Here is a 19,803-nt window from a genome sequence, read left to right on the forward strand (position 1 = left end):
TCCCATTAGGAGAAACGGGGGAGAAAAACGAGAATATAGCATTGATTCACTTTCAAAACGAAAAGTATGCATGTTGCAATTTAGAGGGCAGTATATCATTAAGATGTCCTGCAAGTGAGAGAGAGAAAGTCTCGTGGCACGACAAGAAACCCTATTTGCATGAAAGACGATGAATTGGCAGCGAGTGGTAGGCCTGATTACACGGTAACCAGTGGAGAAGCATCTGTTCTCATCGCAACTTCATACTGCTTCCAGACTGTAAGACGTAAGACATCAACTAGTCTATCGTAATTTAAAAACTGATTCATTCGACTTATGACCGACACTGTGCGAGATAGAAAGGGAAGAATTTCATTTTCAACGAGAAAGTGCGAACATTATTCCGTAGGAGATTGATCTGACTACGTTCAAGGAAAATAGTATACACTTTGCTGGTGTGATCAATGAAACGCGAAACGTGCTAATTTCAATTTTTTCTACTAGTACTTCCTATGTCTAATATTACGAACGTTTAATGATGGTATGATTTGTTTCGTTCTTATTGGTTGATTAGTTGATACTTTAATTTGATAACTTTCTATAGTGGACTCAAGTTAAGCCTAACCTTACGTAATCCTAACCTTAAATATTGTGAGCCAAATGCCAATCTTCATTTCAATTGTAATAGCATACTTTGCAGTATTTGAAAATGAAGTCTTTTTTACCTTTAGGTTAATACAAAGACTATCACAATTAATTTAATTAATATTGATTCATATATTTTAATAAGATTATAACACAGCATCCAGATAGTTATGAGCAGAGATATAATTTCAACCAAAAGAATCTTAAACTAATGGACCACCAATAAGTATTAAAAAGTACTCGCTTATTACCAAAACTGTTCAAAAATTTGTTATTAAACTTGAATTCGTATGTATATCCTTTCCTAGTAAAACAACAAAATGTAAACACCAAACCTTTCACACCAATCAACATAACACGGAACACCTTTCAGCCACTCTCCACGCACTCTTCTGAAGAATATAACCAGCTTGCCAAAAAACAAGATCACTAAAATGACATCCGTATCACAAGCAGGCTACCGGCCAAAAAACTTTCCCTCGAACAGGCCAATCAGCAAAACGAGATCAACTCACTCTGCAGAGGCGGCGACATCATAACCCGAATGCAAGGAGCCACAATCAGGTATCACTGGCTCCCCTGTGATCCTGCGTTCGGTTTCAAACACAGCAACGTCGTGAGCACCGTTCAGATATTCCACACACTTCTCCGTAGGGCTAGCTCTCGTTGTAGCCAAAGCTGGACACCCAACCATAACACCAACCACATCATCTTCCTCGTTTCCATCTTCACGATTCCTCAGAAAAGCATCCAAATAATGTTCATCGGTAGAAGGTAACTCGTAGACGGCGCCAGGTGTCCAATTACTGGGTAGATCCCGTCGAGTAGCAGATTCATCGTCAATTTTGTTAACTTGATCGTTTTTCCTGGCGTATAATTTACGGAGGTAAGCTTCCTGGTGGCTCCTGGTGGCCCAGCAGCCACCCTGCCACCATCTTTTTGAGCCTAGCACTGAGGTCTTCCGTCTTCTTGCTAGACTTGACATGACTTCTTAAGGAGTTGACCCATGTAAATATGCCATCTGAATTGTTGCTGGTTCCAAAGGAATATTCGCTTGGCAATTTGAAAGTAGCATTGGAATAACTGTTCTTCTATAATTGATGTATGTAAGTTAACATCTTTTGTTCTCGTTTAGAGGGGGCTGATGTCAGTCATTATGAAGCATTACCTCTTTTAGTAGCAAAACCTTCGTTGTTGTGTTTTGTTGTTGTATACCATCAGTATAGGAGTAACTTTATTATCGTTGATGAATAATAGTGTATTGAAATTAATTTCTGCCTGATCCTAGTCAACAGTATATCGTCTCTTCCTCACGACTTCTCTTACAGTCTTACAGAATCGTGTCTGGAATCCTAAGATTGGAAGAGCCAGACGTCGAAAGTCCACGATTCTATGCATGTCATCATCGACCCAATGCTTCATAAGGGCTAAAAATCTTGGTGGCTCCTCCAAGTTTGCCATTTACTCAATACTTTAACCATTTTGCAAGAGCCAAGAAAGTGGTATTGGCATTCGGCTGACGGTGTACCATGTTTTTTTCAGTTCCTCGGGTTGGCACGCGCTGTTGGAACACCAAGAGATTCTCCAGGATACGACAAGGACGCGTCGAAGGGACAGGGACAGCGGAGAAAGCGAGCGTCGTAAGGAAGGAAGGAGGAAAGATAGTAGGCAGTGAAGAGGAAAAGAAGAGACAAAGATGCAGCTAGGAAGGAGCAACAGAGAGAGCTAAACCAAGAGGGAGAGGGAAAGAACGTACAATGTGCAGAATGGGAAGAGAGCAAGAGAAAGGAGAGGGAGAGGCAATCTGTACGTATAACCGGTAGTACAGCCAGAGATTAACGTTTTAATACGCGGCACCGTGGTCGAACGTACAAAGGGAATCAGGCGAACGATAACGTTTCACGCGGATTCTCCAACCCGATCTCTGTATCGATCGGCCTGCTTCTCTCTTCGCCTAGGATTCACACAACCTAACTCTCTTAAGCGTCAGTTTCCGATCGCCGTTCACTTCAATCGTCCTCTTCAACGGATCAGATTCGATTCACGTCGAAGCCTTGACACGCGACGTGTCAGTCTATTCCGGGACCAGTCTGACAGAGCAAAGTCACGAATACCTTCATCCTGTCAATCACCGTTGCAGTAGAACCACCGACAAACCTTCAAAGCAGCTCATATTGACCGTAACAATTTATCACGGAATCACAAAAACGGATAGATATCAACGATGAACTGTCAAACACCACCACTAGAACCTTCTCTAACTTCACTTAATTTAATTGATGTTTAGTAAAACAATGACAAAACTCTCGAAAACATTAGGGGATAAACAGTGAGAAGAAGGTTCACGGGGTTAATTGGCGGCAGTATCGTGACCGGTCCGTGAACGCGTTAAAAAGCTTCTAGAAGCGGCGTTTCCGTCCTTCCTACTCGGGCGTGCTGAGGCCGAGCGGACACTGAGCGTGCTCTGGGACCGCTTGGCAGCCGGAGAAGCGCGGGGTAAAGGCGGCTACTCGGCTGGAAAGCCGCTTCAGGGAAGGGGGAACGAAGGCCCGTTCTCGAACTCTAGCTGCTACGCCGCTGCGTGTAACTTCCACGCCGCCAATACGCGCTCGCTTGTCCCCACCACCACGCCGCGGGCTCTGCTGAGCTTCCCGATATATTTATATTCGTTTCTAATATGTGTGGCGTGTCGGGGCCCGACGCCTCGCCGAAGGGCCCCGTTCGAGTACGCGCGCGCGCTCCAGTCATGTCGGTCCAGCATCGTTCCACGAGGGACTATGCGTGCCGTGACCACAACCGCACCCCGAGGCTATAATCTGCTACGACGCTATCGCCCGAATCGATTCTCTCCTGTGGATATCCTTGGAGAATACAGGAACGTTTCTTGGGGACAATACAGGGGTGATTTTTGTTGCTCTGGGTTAGATTAGTATTCTCTGGGTTTGAAGTTGAGGATGATTTTTTTTATTTGATATTGCAGAAATTAGTTAGAGGGTGTAGTTGAAGAGTTTCAAATGGATTTTATAGAATTTCTGATATTCTTTGGTCTATGAGAATCTGTTTTAAATCCTTTTTATTTATTTCAGCTTTAGATTAGATTAGCGTATTACGATTGCTTAGTTCAAATTGGCACGGCTCAGTTGTATAAATTAGATCAAAATCTTGAGCTCTGTCGTCTTAGATTAATTTACGCTGAAATGGAGGTTAGGTTCATAAAGTTTCTCTAGAATCTTGTCTACATGAAAAGAAATATCAAACATCAATGTACTCCTCCCATTGCCATAATTCCTCCTTCTAATCTGGACATGTTAGGTATCCTACCATGTTGTACTATTTTACTATTTTACGACAGAAAGAAGACTAAATTTATCTACAACGATTTCAGCACTCTCAGTGACACGTAAACTGGACTGCAGAAGCAAACATAGCCTCGTCGTTGGCGATGTCCCGCAGGCTCACTGCAAGTGGTTGCAAATGTTCGTCGTAATGACGCTGCCGTTTTTCTGGAGTATATCCACTTGATGCCCTCGCCTTGCCCAAGAAACACGGTAATGGTTCTTGGCTGATCGTTAACCGACTGGTTCACTTGGAAATGCGATGTTAATTGGTTATTAATCGACCATTAACCAGATGGCCTCGATAAAACCGGAACATTTTGCTTCGTATATCAGCAAACTATTCTATTGGATCTTTTATTGCATCGAACATACGCATACACACGAATTCATTAACGTGAGATGGTGTAAAATTACTGGTTAATTATAAATTGGTCATTAATCGATAAGAAATACCGAAAACAGGATACAGCAGTTCTTTTGTTCCTACGTTTCTCTCGAATCTATATTTAAATTCATATTTTACATATTTATCTAAATTATTTACAGACTCTTATCAGAGGTTAATTAATCATCCAACAACGCATGATGGATTTCAGATTTACATATCATCATCGTGAATCTTGAGTTCAAACTCGTTCGCATTCGAGTATCAGACTGCTACCAAATTAATTGATATTCAATTAGGTCCCAGGAGTCTTTTCACAGGAAAGTTTTAAACTTCATGGTAATTCGTTACCCGAACACATGCTCCAAATTCCCAAATCAAGTGGCCAAAAAGCGCCATTTTAATTGACACTTCATTAACCAAATTGGTAAAGCATAATCAATTTCAGCAAATTTTTAATTTACCAAGAAACGTTAATCACGATGCAGCACGTATCTTATATGTCCAAACTAATTATTCAAAACGGTGTTCCTAATTAAAAGTTAATTAATCAATTAGTAGAAAACGATTCTCTGTATCAGAAGACATTGAATACATTGAAACGAATCCTGATCCATTTCTGAACGCTACATTGGGCAAAGAAATATGGAATAGGCATTCTTACGTAACCCAAGTGGAACGAGTCCTTTTCCGGACTCGATTCTCGGATCGTCTCTAATGATACGGACTATCCGCCGCCAATGAGACATAAATCGCTTAATCATCGTTACCGTACTCTCCAACATTCCATCGTTTCTCGTTTCACTCAGTCGTAAGCATGGATTAGCAGAAATCTCTAGTCTCCTTTCTGCTTATTTTACCGCGATACACATGAATGATTTTTCAGGACGATTCCAGGAGTATAGGTTTGTGATAATAACACTAGCTATGAATCATGCTCGGCTCAATTAAGTCACAACTTCTCCGTTTATTTCTCTGACAAATATCTGTTTAACATGCTGTTTGCTGATACATGGAGAAATGTAGAAAAGGAATTTAAGATTATGGAGGATGTGAAAGAGTAACATCTATTCTGTAGGAAAATTGTCCAAAGATTAAAGTAAAGCTGTAATCGTGAGTATTCGCGACTACTCGGTTATCCCCACCTTCTGCGTTATCATGAGAGGATTGCAGTGCAATTCTACGCTCAGCCAATAAGCATATAGTTTTTGTCCCCTCTACTTTACAGCTAATATTCTATAGAAGTGGTAATATGCTAGGTGTATGCCTGACTTAACATTTATTCTTACTGGCTATAAAGCAGGAACTATATAATACGTTTTTTAAATAATTTACCTCTTCTTCAAAAGCAATCTTTGTATTTTGTTATTAATTGATTTTTTGTTTCTGGTAAAATGGACTGGGAGGAGAAATTCTGTTTATTGGTCATCAATTAAGGCAGATCCGCAACTTATAGTTGGAGTTCCTTATTTATGATGGCACGCTGTCTGTTTCGTTTTACTTGAGGTTAAAATAGATGCATAAACATAAAGCTGCATCTGGAACGAACTGTTAATACCCAGTAGCATTTGCTCACGCTGCTTCTCTTTGATTTCACATCATGCATACGTAAGAAGTCGCAACGATGTCTGGATAACGACTGAGTAACACGACTAATCTTCGGCAGTGGTTTTTAGCATTTAACATGAACAACTTGTGCATTCTAATGCCTAGAAGAACGAACGAACCGAGACAAAAACCTTTCATTTGCAAATGTCCATAAATCAATTTTCTTCATTAACAAGTATTCTCATCAATCTTTATTTGATATCCTTTCCTCGCTAAAAATAATGTTTTACAAATTACAAAAAATATATTTAGTACGTAATTATCTCGTACGATTCATAAAAGCTCATATAGCCATTAAATATTATTATATATCTGTCTGTCCATAATTACAGATATTTCGCTAGTACTAGTGATTACAGTCGATCTTATATTTGAGAATTTGAAGTTAGCGCTTTTAACGTCTCCATAACCTCACTCGCTCAACATAACCGCAACCATAGCGTGCAAATTTCATTTCCTCCTTACTTTTTACTTTACTGTGGAGGTCGAATACGATTCACCGAGATTCTTTCCTTCACAGAACTTACCATAAAGGTATATACCACTAATGATCTTTATTGTATCAAAGATCAGAGATATTTTAGCAGAAATATCGATCAGAAATTACGAACGATTCGATACATGATAAGTTGCTGCCGAGATACTGACTCGATTCTCGTTCGTCGAAGAACCGATTAAAAGAGTGGATCGAAATTGACGGCTTAATTTAATTCAGAGGGAAGGCATACAACGTTGCAACATCTCTTTTTGGTTCAGCCAGGACATTCGCTTCCGAGAATGCCATGGAGAAATGTCTTCATCGAGCTGCTTAGTGGCAACTGCCACATCACAGTTTTTGCTCTTGTTCCCTTCCAACTTTTTCATCGTTCATGGAATTGACGAACATTTCTGGTTCATAGTATGACTCTAAACGAGACGAAGATTCGATTTAAAATCATGGTTTTAATTAATCACCATGTTCGGTAATTGAGAAATAGAATGACTGGTCCAATGTTTATAACGTTTGTTTGTATTAGTGAAGTAGCATTGCTTATTCTATTTCAAGGGATTCAGCAAAAACAGCTACCTCGCCACCAGGGTTTCAATCAAAGCTGTACTTCGTCTTCCTTCAATCATTCCAAGCATTTCCTTCATTTGAAAAGGATGAAGGTTTCCTCAATCAATTTTTTGTCGTTATGAATTACCCTTTTTCTATCGGTACAGAGGTTCAGACGTCAATGGTCCGCTAGTTCAAGGTAGATTGAAAATTCTGTTAGACAATTGAAACGTGCATCTCTGTAATTGAATTTTTTGACTCGAAGACTCAAATAGATAACTTACAGCACAAATTTAGTGGTCTAGTTCTTTCATTCATAGTTCATTAATTTCATTTCAATCATCTACTATTCAAAAAACGTTCATCTCTATATCCCATCAAACAAAATGGTGACTGTATGATTACTTTAACAGCAGGACATATTTCTAACGCCTAAAGTAACAGGATCGCTTCTGACATTCTACTAAACAGGTGGCACACGATTGTCTGAGAGAAACCTGGTTGGTTATGCGCATGCGCATGCGCATACGCGCGCGAGAACACCGTGTAGTAACCGGTACAAGGCACACCATGTACCGGAATTATTAACTGTTATGCAGATGAATCTCTTATGCTTCTTCCACGCATAACACCGAGTACTCGAACTTTTCAACCTCCGCGCCGAAGGCGTTCACTCTATCCGACCGAGATCCTCCATCATCGACAACGTTGATCTGAGTACCGCTGCCGTTCTAGCTTTATACGGTAGCCGCGACTGCTCTCCGCGTTAACGAGCTGCGAATGCGTGCGTGTCACGAGCTGGGAGGAGAGCAATTTGCAATTCTTCTGGTTTTTTTATCTTGGATTTTCCGTGATTCTATATATCAACGAAACATCTCTCATAACTATAAGATATGGGTTACTCTTTTATATAGAAGTTTAAGTTTAAGATTGAGGGAGTTTTTACTTTCTTATCCCGGATTTTCTGAGATTTGAAGAATCAAAGGAAAATTCTCCTGATTTTTTATAATATTATAATTTATTTTTATTGAGAGGATTTTAAAATTTTATTAGTGGATTGACAAATTTTTCAGGAGTATATAGAAACTTTTTTCTGGTTTCGAATGATTAGAATTTAAATTCTAATTTAGATCTAGATATTTTATACCTTTACGTTAAGAAGGTAGAGTTAATGATGGTTTTTGAATTTCTAGGTTACCGTGACAGCGAGACTTTCCCACAATTTCTCGACTTTTCCAGCTACTTTCAGTTTTATTTAAACATACTTCGTTTCTCAGGGCTTTTACTTTCGGTTTTACTGGTTTTATACTGGATTCCAGCGCTGAACTATTGAGATACGCGTTAATGGACAGGACATTAATCGTCTAGACTTCACTAAACATAAATCACACAAATACTTAAACATTATCTTCACGACGACTACTCATTGTTATTCCCAATTCTACCTTATATATTCACAAATTTCATTCTGTCAGATTTGTACAAGTTTATTTACATATGTTAGAACCATTTTGTAATGCTCCGATGACCATTGTTCAACGAATGAATCAAAAACCTACACTAAATACTACGTGTAAAATACATAATCTATCATATTTGAAGCGCACTTCCTGGATTGTCAGAATAACAGGTTAGGTGGCAATTATATGTGTATACATATATACACATATACTTTCCAATTTCAGCTTCATTCCAACAAATACAGTAAAAACAAAACAGTCCATTAATTCTACAATTTTTCAATTCGACAATTCAATAGTCACTCGTTATTATTTTTAGCTAAATATCTGGAACGAAGTGAGAAATACGTTAGTATTATTCCAGGAAATAAAATCTAACTCAACGTTGATCTTTGATTCGCCAATTCAAACTGTTCAACGACTCCTCTCCACCTCTACACCTGTCGTCTAGTGAAACAGCTGGGCAAGCCGAATATCCAGTGGTGTATCACCGAACTTCGCTATGAGGTGACCGGCCTACGTTTTCCTCCTTTTCCCGCGTTTATATTTAGCACGGTCGCCACCAGTTTACGACACGCGAGGAATTTTTCGTCCTGGGGAACTGGTTTCTTTCCTTGGATCTAACAAGCGTTGTGCATTTGATCTGAAATAATTCTTTGATTTCATTTGTTGATTATACTTTGATAAAGAATCTGAGCCATAAGTAGCCAGGTTCAGAATAGGTCACAATGGTGTTTCATTTGAAATGTATCCTTTGCTTTTGATTAGTCATACCATTATACATATGTGTGTATGTGATTCAACTATTATCTCCCTCTCTCTCTCTCTCCCTCTCTCTGTCTATGTTTGTTTGTGTGTGTGATTTGCTACAGTTGAGCTCTAAACAGAAATGAAAGTGTTGAAGTGTATGTTTAAGGTTAGGTTTACAGCTGCAAAGATACTGAAAACATATTTAACAGTGCAATATGATTTCTTTCCTATCTAAATTTGGAGCTTAGAATATTCTAAAAATTTTCGATTCCTTTTGTTCAAACGTCTAGTTGCTGAAGATTTATTACGGTGACGAACAATTGTTCCATGCAGCTATTTCTTGTCCTAGACAGACCTGGGATAATAGTCTACTATTACAGAAGAGGGCAGAATCTTTCCGAAGTATCATTGTAGCCCTCGTACACCGGAAATGCGTGATCAACGAATCGTTCGAGTCTGTTTACGGAAAGGAGAAGTCAATGGATGATGGTTTTTATACTACTTTGAGATCATGTTTTGTTCGAACGTCCAGTTTTTAGTACCGTGCAGTATTGAGCTCGGGCAAATTGACGGTATAAAACGGTATAGAACAGTCGAGGATTAATCTCTTTCGAAATTATGATTTTCTACTGGTTAACGGCTACGGTTCTTCAACATGCGAGTTTGCGTTCCTAACCTGCACATGTAACAGTATTATTATTGCAAGTTTTGTTTCGCAATTGCATCTGCAGAACTCATAAATTCATCACTTGAACTTGAGATTCTAAGTCATGTGTTAAATCACTTTTCTTTTCACGATATTTTGAATGATTCAGTAATACTCATTATACCTAATGGAAATATCAAACAGAGTAGTTTTTAATTAGAATAATTAGAAAAATTATTACCTTCATTAGAAAAATTTTGGAAGACTCAAAACTCACAAAAAGACTTATTCTAACCTTAATGTCATAAAAATGGAACTAGTATTTGGCGCCTATAATAGGTGGAGTTGTGAACCGCCTTAAGCTACTAAATATTCCATTCCGCCTATATTCTGCCCTAAATTACGTATCCAATGCTGTACCCAAAACAATTTTCTAGCCTAAAACAGATTTCAATCTAAGTTCATCATTCATCAACTCTTAAATTTTATTTACCATCTTTACCATTTTTTAAACTACAATCTTATCGAATCTTATTTAACGTTCTTAACTCATTTCAATTTCCATTTACATATTATCGTTAAGGCAGTTCCATAATAGTGCAATTATAGTATAATTCTTCTGTTTTAATTCATGGAGATTGTGAATCCACGGTGATGTGTGCGCGCACTTTCTTTCCCGCGCTTATGCGATCAGCCCTCCCCCGGTTCCCACGAGCATTCTCCTGCTCATTACGACTTCCCGAGGCAGAGGTGCACACGGAACCAAGTCGGTTTCTCGAAAGGAACACCGGTAACAACTCGACCCTCGACTGCTCCGTCAATAGTAGCTGCTCGAATGCGGCCTGTTTCAATATTTGTAAATCCTGCCATTCCCCCCCTGCCCCTGTTACGTCGACACTCGACAGTTCTCTGCTCGTCAGGATACAAACAAGGCGATTCGACTTCTTAACCGGGGAAACTTGTTCAGAAAGGATGGAGAAGGTTAATCTGGTCTTTATTAAACATTTTCTTTTTGTACTTCTATAGTTGGACAGTGGAGAACTCTTTATGGTTAACAAGAATTTTTTATATCTTTCTTTTTGCATTTGTTATAGATTTTCAAATTGGGTTATATAAATAATAAATCTGGCTTAAATGTCCTTCTTTGAAATTTCAGCTTAAATAATATCTGGTAACGTTGAAAAATTGAAGATATAGAAAGAAATAAGTACATATATCAAAAGTCAAAGCTATTATGTGCTATAAATTAAACAAAATATTTAACGAAATTAATTAAACAAAATTAAACAATTATATCCTCTAAATTAAACTAAAAGTAGCTATCTTTTGTCATATAAGCAATTATGATTGAAATTATAAAGTTATTAGAAATAAAAATATAATATTAAAAAAACTGTCAACGACACAAACATTTCATATACAGCAATAGTCAACTTACACGACGTTTCAAAGTTTTCATGAGAGAAAGGATACGGCGGATATTTATCATGATCACCATAATTACATCAAACCACTCCTATCCGTAATTGCCACGAAACTCCGTATTAGATATATGCAATAAATCTCCATGAACGGTGAGCGTTCGTGAATTTATTAACTTCTTGTTGTCGACTCACCTTACATAAACGAAACACGTTTTCAATTTTATTCATCAAATATTTCTAATATTTCCTTGTCATGCATATATAGTATCATAAAATACATTGATCTTTCGTTTTTATTTATTCAACTGAAAGTGATATATAATTGATTGTTAAAAGCTGTCCATATTCTAGATCTTCAAAGATGATAGTGTGTAAAGTGTCTATGCATATTACATGAGCCTATGATCAGAATTTTTAATTAAGATAGAACCTTTCTAAGACTATTTTAAAAAAGGAATACTTTCGCTCAGAAGCTCTGAATGCTATAAATTATATTATATACCCAAATTCTTTCCAACATTCGTCTCTAATTTATTATTTACATTTAGCATTCTACCAGTTTAAAAAATCACTAGAAATCAGTTCTCCCAACTCAATAGATTTCACATTTAATTCCATCAAAAACTTCAAAAATTGCAAAGAACATAAAAAATAAATGCCATTAATTGACTCAATGTACTACAATTCCTTAACCTCGGTCGTTCCAAATAAAAGCACACCGCATTCTAACCTCAAATCGAATGTCGAATCGCCGTATAATCGTAGACACTCGAAGCGCGTGGTGTAAACAATACGTTCCGCTTGCGAGAGAGGCACTGCACGAGCCTCAAGGTCCAAACGCGATCGGTAGGAACGAAAAAAGGAGTTGTTAATGGAAGTGGAGTTCCATCGGGCGCGAGCGAGCTGGCCAAGTGTATAAGGAAATCCAGTCGGGGAATTATGCAGATTGTAGGTTGGAATCCATCTGTTGATGGCTCGGACGGGGCATACTCGAACCTACGTGAGTTCATCCACGGCACAGGACCAACTACACATCAGTTCTGCCTGTCGGTTTCGTTGCCTCCACTAGCAGTACGTTCATCTTTCTTCTATCTGTACTTTTGGCCTTTCCATCTTTTTCTTCTACAGTATACGAAACGGTACGAGGGAAGCAGGAGGTTGGTGGAAGAAGCTTGATCATTTCCGTGGAATTACGGGGCTGTGAACGGTACAAAGTTACCTAGGGAGAAAGGGGGAAGAGTTAAATTAATGAAATCGCGACGCGCAAGCCACGACGCGCAGCTATTAGCCTGGAATGTTCAAATTGTTCCTGGCTTACGGTCGAGGTTTTATGATTGAACTTTGAACCTATCTTTTACGTTAGAAAAGACGATATCCCTGTAAAGTTCTGGCTGCGAGGATTTGGTCAAGTTCTTTGGTGATTACATGGGTAACTATGCAAAGAATGTTCGATAAAATTCCCTAGGGAATTGGAATGGCACGATTGGCTGTGTGATTGGAGAAACAAGTTTTGGAATCTGTAGTAGAATTGTTTGCGTGTAGCACGGTCTGTATCGTTAAAGAGGAAGTTCAATGTCCTTATAAAAATTCCCTGTAGGACTTACAGTTGGTTATACTACTAGGGAAAATTGTAAAATGCTTTCTAAATAAATACTTGAAAAAGCTTTACGGAAATTTGTCGATACTCTTATCAATCAAATTTATAGTAATATATTACGAAATGTATAATTAAATTTCCTATAATACTTAGTACACCTTCATAAGAATATAATTCTTTAAAAAATGCTACGGTATAAATGGTTTCTAAATTGGTTTTGGATAACTGTCAATTACACAACGGAATTTATTATTGCAATAAATATCTCTACATTACTCAATTACTGTAAATTATGGATTATAACTTTCTCTGAAAGTGTTAAATTCGTATGTTATCAATTAAATTATCTAGATAGAGATCGGAGGAGATCAATGGTATCGTAATGTTCAACTGACGAAATGATGTAAAGGCAAGAGGTGAAGAGACGATAGACGAGGATAGAAGAGAAAGGATAAGAAGGGAAAAGTTCTCCAGAGCGGCAGGATGATGGAAATTTGCGCCCAGTGAACCTTATCCCGGAGCGTTGGGTTATTTCTCTATTTTCATTCTTCTAAGATAACTCTGGTCTGCTCGTGATCCGGTTTACCTATCTCGTCCAATAAATATCGGGACATCTCGTGAAAACTTCTGTTTAAACACGTTGAAATCGCGTACACAAACAGATTTCTCTAATAATCGATGTTTTCTATGCTGTATTGTAATGAACCGTTGTCATCGAACCGCTAAGTGCTCTACGTTGGGAAGACTGTTACTTTTACCGACAAGTACTGATGACAAGACGTATATATGCATATCTTAATAAATGGTTTCTTCAATCGATTAACTGAAACCTAACCTACATATGTATGCAAATTCTACTTCTATTACTCCTATTAAATTCCTATTTCTCTGAAACAGTTAACCACACACAGATACCAAACTTAGTAGTGTAACACCAGCAAAAATCTTTCGTCAAGTGTCTCAATAATGACTAAGAAGTTTCTAACTTGAAACTCTTTTTAAGATAATCATAAATCCTGATTAAAAAATTATGTAAGGATTCCCATTGAATCGGAAGATATATGTTATTCACTTGCCACTGCTAATTAATTGGAACCTAACCTAAGTATGTATGTGAATTTTTGTTTTGCTATTCCTACTTCAAAAGCGTTAACTGCACAGAGAGACCAAAATTAATAGTTAAACAGTAATAACATAGAAATCTTCCACTAGATTTCTAAATAATAATTAAACAGATAATCACAAATTATTTAGTCAAATTAAAAAATCAAATTAAAAGAAATTATTTAGGGAATTCCGTTGAATCGTAAAATACGTCGTCCAGTTGGCACTGGTAGTCCTGTTGGTGAATTGAGGGGACCGGGTCACATGCAATAAGAAGCTCGACAAAACAACAATGACGGCGCCAACCTGATCGTCGCTTGTCCTTTGACGCGTTCGAGAAATCGCGAGCGTGAGCATGCGCGTCAGAGAAATCGGGAATTCAGGTAGTGGTTGGACGAGAAGAAGCGAGTGTGGCTTGGTCGCTCGCGGGAAAGGCTCGACGGGGAACGAACGAGTCGAGCGAAGCTGTAATTTAGAGAAAAACGTTCCCCGGAGCCGCGGGGCCCTACTTTTCGTGCGCAGCGACCCGCCTACCTGGCCTCTATTACCGCGCTCGCTTCGGATAGCGATGGGCTTAACACGAATTCGAATTATTTTTGGTGTAACACGAAAGATTCAACTTACTTTAATAGTCATTTTTAACAGTGTTAAAAATATTAAATTCTTGTCTTTTTAAATAAAAGTGGTCAAAAATGTATTCTAGTTTTTAAAATGTATTCTGGTTTGCTTGTATTGTAGCTACGTTATAATGACCAACCCCGTATTAAGATTTTGATATATTACTATTTAGCAAGTACCTAGTAGTATTTCTTACCCATGAAAATACAAGCATAATTAAAGTCCAAAGTTTAAGACAGGAAAAGATAAAAAATGCATATCTAATTTTCTTGAATTGTGACTATGCTATAATAGTCAATCTTGTATTAAGATTTTGATATATTACTATCTAGTAACTATCTAGTAACATTTCTTATTTATAAAAATATAATTGCAATTCTGGCATCATCAAATTGAGAATATACGAGAAATCAAAAGTGTATGGCTAAATCGCGAACAACCTGTACTGTATCAGTGGAACTACTTACGTTTCTTGCCCTCTAACGCACGTTATTTCTTCGGGTACGTACTTAAAGGCTTGTGCTCGAATCACCTTTTGCACAGAATCATCGCCGCGGTAGCCTCGGATCGCGCTTGCGACTGTCCTTGGGACTTTCTTCTTAGAAAGGTCTTTATTCGGGAACACGATTACAGCCACTACGTTGGAATTACGGGCAATCAGTTGGCGTGACTTCGAGGAATTGTTTTTTGGGACGTATAACCAAAGGCGGAGGGCTAAGATTTGTGAATTCGATCTTTCGATTTTTTTACTTTGTTGTTAGCTCTCTGTTTATAATACAGGTTCTGTTATATGTTCCATATAAACTATATAAGACCATTTAAAACTTCATTGAGAATAATTACTAATTTAAGTGAATGAATACTGTATTTATATTTGGAAAATTTTAAACAAAAAATTTATTGTTGAGAGTAAGGTTACTAATTTCAGAGAATATTATTGTACTTGTATCTGGATATTTTCTGGCAAACAGAATTTTCAAGGTCATTGGTGAATGCATACAACCAATAATAACCAATTTAAATGATTATGATGAAAATAATAGTACCGTATTAGTTTGCAAATTTTTTAATAGGCATTGATTTAGTATTCGCTTCATGAATAAAAAATGTGATCACGAATGTATAGTTACTTTTTTCTCGTAGAATAATGATTTACGACGAGACTTTCAGGGCCTACTGCGATTACGTTTCACCAATATACCGCGCTAAGTCGAACGAATGGATCGAGGCGATAACCTCGAGACGTGTTTACGCCTGTCCTTGAGGGTATACTCTCTTCTCGTTTTGTTTTTTCCCAAGACAGGAAAAAAACAGCAGACTTATTCACGGACAGTGATTGCATGCGTATAGTTGAAATTACAGAGGGCGGGCTGATCGGGATGATCGATTTCAGAAATTGTCTCTCTGGATGGAAAATTAATAAATGATTCTTCATCACATGTAAGAAATTATGGTTACTCTGGTAATCATATCCCTCGGCATTTCACGCAGTTACCTTCCCCAGAAACTTCGATCTTTCAGTCTAGGAACTTTTCTCAAAAAGATTCCTACATAGTTCCAAACATTGATCATGCTGCAGATCAAATGGGATTATTTAAATAAATTTGATAGTATATATATGGAGTACTACTTAAACAATGTTACTCACTATGGCCAAATTGGAAATTTTTTAAACATTTTTTGTAAAAAATTTAGTTTAAATGTAAACGAAGTGAATGAAATTTTTAAGAATCAACAGTAATATTTCAATGAAACTTAGAATCTAAAAGATGACAAATATTTAAAAAATATACTAAATAGTGAATGACTGAAGAAACATTATTAAAACAGAGTACATTGATTTTAGAGAAATTTAATTAGTTAAATAACCGCCAACATAAATTATGCACTTTTCCATTTAAAAAATGTCTTAATGTAATTTGCAAGAGGAAATATTTCAAGTAACATTGGCATATGAAATTATTATAAATTACGATGGTATTAAGCAAAGCAACGACGTGTTAAAACATAATATATTGAGCAGGTGTACGCAGATGTAAATCTATCCAATTGGACAGGCATAAATCTGTTCCGAAGGAAAAAAGAAAAAGATACAACTAAATGAGACGGCGATGTTAAATCCTGTTCGCACTGGCGTAACACGCTTGTCATCCGTATTGTCACCCACACCGCCTTTCGAGATCACTATCAGGGCGTCATTGTCAACAATGTGTATGGTTCCAAGTTTGGAACGCTACCGGTAAAGTTAACCAGCCGCATTATCCGAATGATTATTTCCACGAAACAAACTAGCAAACAAAAAAGGAACGAATGAATCATAAGCCGACAAAGGAGATACTTTTTACTTCTCGATTCTTCATCTCTGTAATCGTTACCTAGAAGTTCCTGCCGCTTTCTACAGGTCATTAGGAACTGCCTTACAAAAACTTGATCAAGTAAACGTTAACAATTTTTCATTTTTGCTTAACTACCTTTCTCGCTTTTCATGTCGTTGCAACGATGAGAAATAAATTATAAGTGCTTCCTCAACAGAAAATAAAAGTTTTGTGAGAAATCTATAATAAGATATAATGAAGGAAAAAACTGAGTAGGATGGATTTCAAAATTAACCTACATCGTCGAATTCCTCCGTCAGATTCATTCTTTTCGCTTCTCCATTTATAAAAGAAACAGCACGAATTATTTCCCCAATCAAATCAGTTCCATCATGCCTTAAATCAACCCCTGTATCTTCAAACCACTCCGACTAAAAAATCCAATTCCATCATAACCTCAAAATGCGTGTATCCTGCTCAACACGCACATTTCTCGCCGAAGTTACCTGGGTCGGTTCAGCGCCCTACAAAGAGATGTCGCAGGTGAAAAATATGACGAAGAGAGACAGCACGTAGGGACAGATCCTCGTAAGGAACTAAAATTCGTCATAGATACACCCTTGGACAAAAAGATAGCACATGTGTGCTATCATTAATTTCTCATAGATAGAGTCCGAATTTCCCAAGTTTGACGAATGGCATATAAACAGTACCTTGTAGTAATAAGGTATATGAGCTTGAAACTGTATCTTCGCTATTCCTCTTGTATTTATCAACAATGATTGTGAAATCCGGTCGGCGAAATGATAGCACACTTTCAAAAGTTGTAGTGTTTATTATCTACTAAATTGTACAAAAATAAAAAACCTTTTAAAATTTAATAATGTGTGGATCCTCCCTTATTCTCCACCACCTCCAGCATTCGTTTCGGCAAAGAACGATATAGTTTTCTAATATAATCCAGCGATATATTTCTCCATTCCTCTTCAAGGCACTTTTTTAACTGATTAATACTTTCAAATTGCCTATTTTCTCTATAAACGGCATTGCTTAATTTACTCCAACAGTTTTCGATTATGTTTAAATCGGGGGAGCATGCAGGCCAGTCCAAAACTGCAATATTTTCTGTTGAAAAATATTCTTTCACAACCTTAGCGGTGTGAACTGCAGCATTATCTTGCTGAAAAATAAAATCTTGTCTCGCAATATGTGTTGCGTACTTTGCAATTTGATTTTGTATCAAATTACGATAGGTTATAGCATTCATCTTGCTGCGAATTGATATTAAATCAGTCTTTCCGTTATACCCAATACCTGCCCAAAGCATAATGCTACCTCCACCCATTTGACGCCGTATTTGTGACAATTTTTTTTTTCTTACATCATGATAGTAAAAATTGAATCCATCTGGGCCATCTAAATTAAATCTTTTTTTATCTGTAAATATAACTTTCCTCCACTTCTTGTTCCACCGTATATGTTCTTTTGCAAAATATAATCGATGCTCCTTGTGAATCTGCTTTAGAGCTGGTCTTCGTTTTAATTTCATCCGCTTTATGTGCGCGGATTGTTGTAGTACACGTCTGACATTCCGAGGATTAGTTTTTACGCCAACTTTTTCTGCAATTTCACGTGACGTGAGAAGCGAATTTGACGCGGCACGTAAAATTGCACGTTTTTCACGAGTACTAATCGCGGAAGGTCTCCCACTGCTTTTTTTTGTTCCATAATTATTTACATCTTTCAGTAAATTATAAATGACTTTCCGACTTCTACTGAGAACTTTTGCAATTTTAGAAATAGTAAAGTTTTCTTTCTTTAATTTCAAAACTGTTTGAATCTCTTCACTATTTAGCTGTTTTCCACGTCCCATTGTTTGAATCGAAATTTGTAAGGTTTCTAATGAAATTCTTCTACTTTTCACTACGTCTACACCACTCAGAATACACAGAAATACTAAGGAATGGAAACAAAATGCTTGGTGTGCTATCATTTCGCCGACCGGATTTCACAATCATTGTTGATAAATACAAGAGGAATAGCGAAGATACAGTTTCAAGCTCATATACCTTATTACTACAAGGTACTGTTTATATGCCATTCGTCAAACTTGGGAAATTCGGACTCTATCTATGAGAAATTAATGATAGCACACATGTGCTATCTTTTTGTCCAAGGGTGTAGACTGTGACAGATTCGTCTTGCTCTGCAGACAGAGTAAAATAGACGAAAGAAGGAGACGTTAGCAGTCGACGATGGCACTCGTAGAAGACGCGAGAATGGGGTGCGAAAATGTAGAGACATCTGCTACCTCCCTGCCGCTGGAAATTATTAATCCTGTCAAAAGTACTAAATCATATTCCCTGCTGTTGCACACACTGGCTGTCTAGGGAAAGAGGGGCGAGGAAGTTAGAGGATGCGAAAGTGAAGAGTAGCTGCGACTACGACGACGTATATCGCTGCTGACCTTGATTTAGGGTCGCAGAAACCCTTCCCCGAAGATCGCGCCAGGTATTTATGACTCGAAGGAACTGGTTGCCGCTGTGAACTCTGGTAGCATCTGCGGCTGAAAGGATTCTCCCCCGGGGGCGCGGGAAGAAATCGAAAATATTCATATTTCAGCACGTCTACGCTTCGCTGCTCAAGTTTGTCCTTTCTTGGGATGGAATTCAAGTGAGGTTGCTGAAACCGAGCACCGAAGTAAGAAGGATGGATGAGATTAGAATTGAATTGTGAAAAACAATCACTATAATAGCGAAAGTATAATATTAAAATATTAACCTTACTTTGGAAGATTTAGTTCCTGTATAAAAGTTCAATGGGAAAAGAGGTTAGGTTTAGGGTACTGTAGTAAGAAAGTTAAATCTGAAAGGAAAGAGAATTGGTTAATTCTTGTTT

The 19,803-nt window shown here is 37.7% G+C and overlaps 1 protein-coding gene and 2 long non-coding RNA genes across 8 annotated transcripts in view; 1 reads left to right on the top strand and 2 right to left on the bottom strand.

The window, feature by feature from the left end:
* LOC132916239 (prickle planar cell polarity protein 3-like) overlaps positions 1 to 19,803 on the bottom strand; it is a 117,284-nt gene that overhangs the window by 12,389 nt on the left and 85,092 nt on the right. The window contains exon 1 of one of the 4 annotated variants that reach the window (XM_060976055.1): positions 1,140 to 1,609. The exons of the other annotated variants lie outside the window; for them this stretch is intronic. Coding sequence (XP_060832038.1) covers positions 1,140 to 1,609 — 470 coding nt within the window. Of the gene's footprint in view, positions 1 to 1,139; positions 1,610 to 19,803 lie in introns of those variants that run through there. 4 annotated transcript variants of the gene reach the window in all.
* LOC132916249 (uncharacterized) lies at positions 658 to 7,146 on the top strand. 2 transcript variants are annotated; one of them, XR_009660056.1, is made up of 4 exons: positions 658 to 1,188; positions 2,167 to 2,430; positions 4,010 to 6,894; positions 7,033 to 7,146. It is a non-coding gene; the product is annotated as an uncharacterized LOC132916249 (long non-coding RNA). The 2 variants fall into 2 exon arrangements; XR_009660055.1 differs by lacking the exon at positions 7,033 to 7,146 and having other exon boundaries at positions 4,010 to 5,158; positions 5,234 to 6,217.
* Positions 6,132 to 10,077, bottom strand: LOC132916250 (uncharacterized). 2 transcript variants are annotated; one of them, XR_009660058.1, is made up of 3 exons: positions 8,139 to 10,077; positions 7,276 to 7,847; positions 6,132 to 7,180 (listed from the first exon to the last, which is right to left on the bottom strand). It is a non-coding gene; the product is annotated as an uncharacterized LOC132916250 (long non-coding RNA). The 2 variants fall into 2 exon arrangements; XR_009660057.1 differs by having other exon boundaries at positions 7,276 to 10,077.

Source organism: Bombus pascuorum, chromosome 2 (genome assembly GCF_905332965.1).
Source record: "Bombus pascuorum chromosome 2, iyBomPasc1.1, whole genome shotgun sequence".
Classification (NCBI taxonomy): Eukaryota; Metazoa; Arthropoda; class Insecta; order Hymenoptera; family Apidae; genus Bombus; species Bombus pascuorum.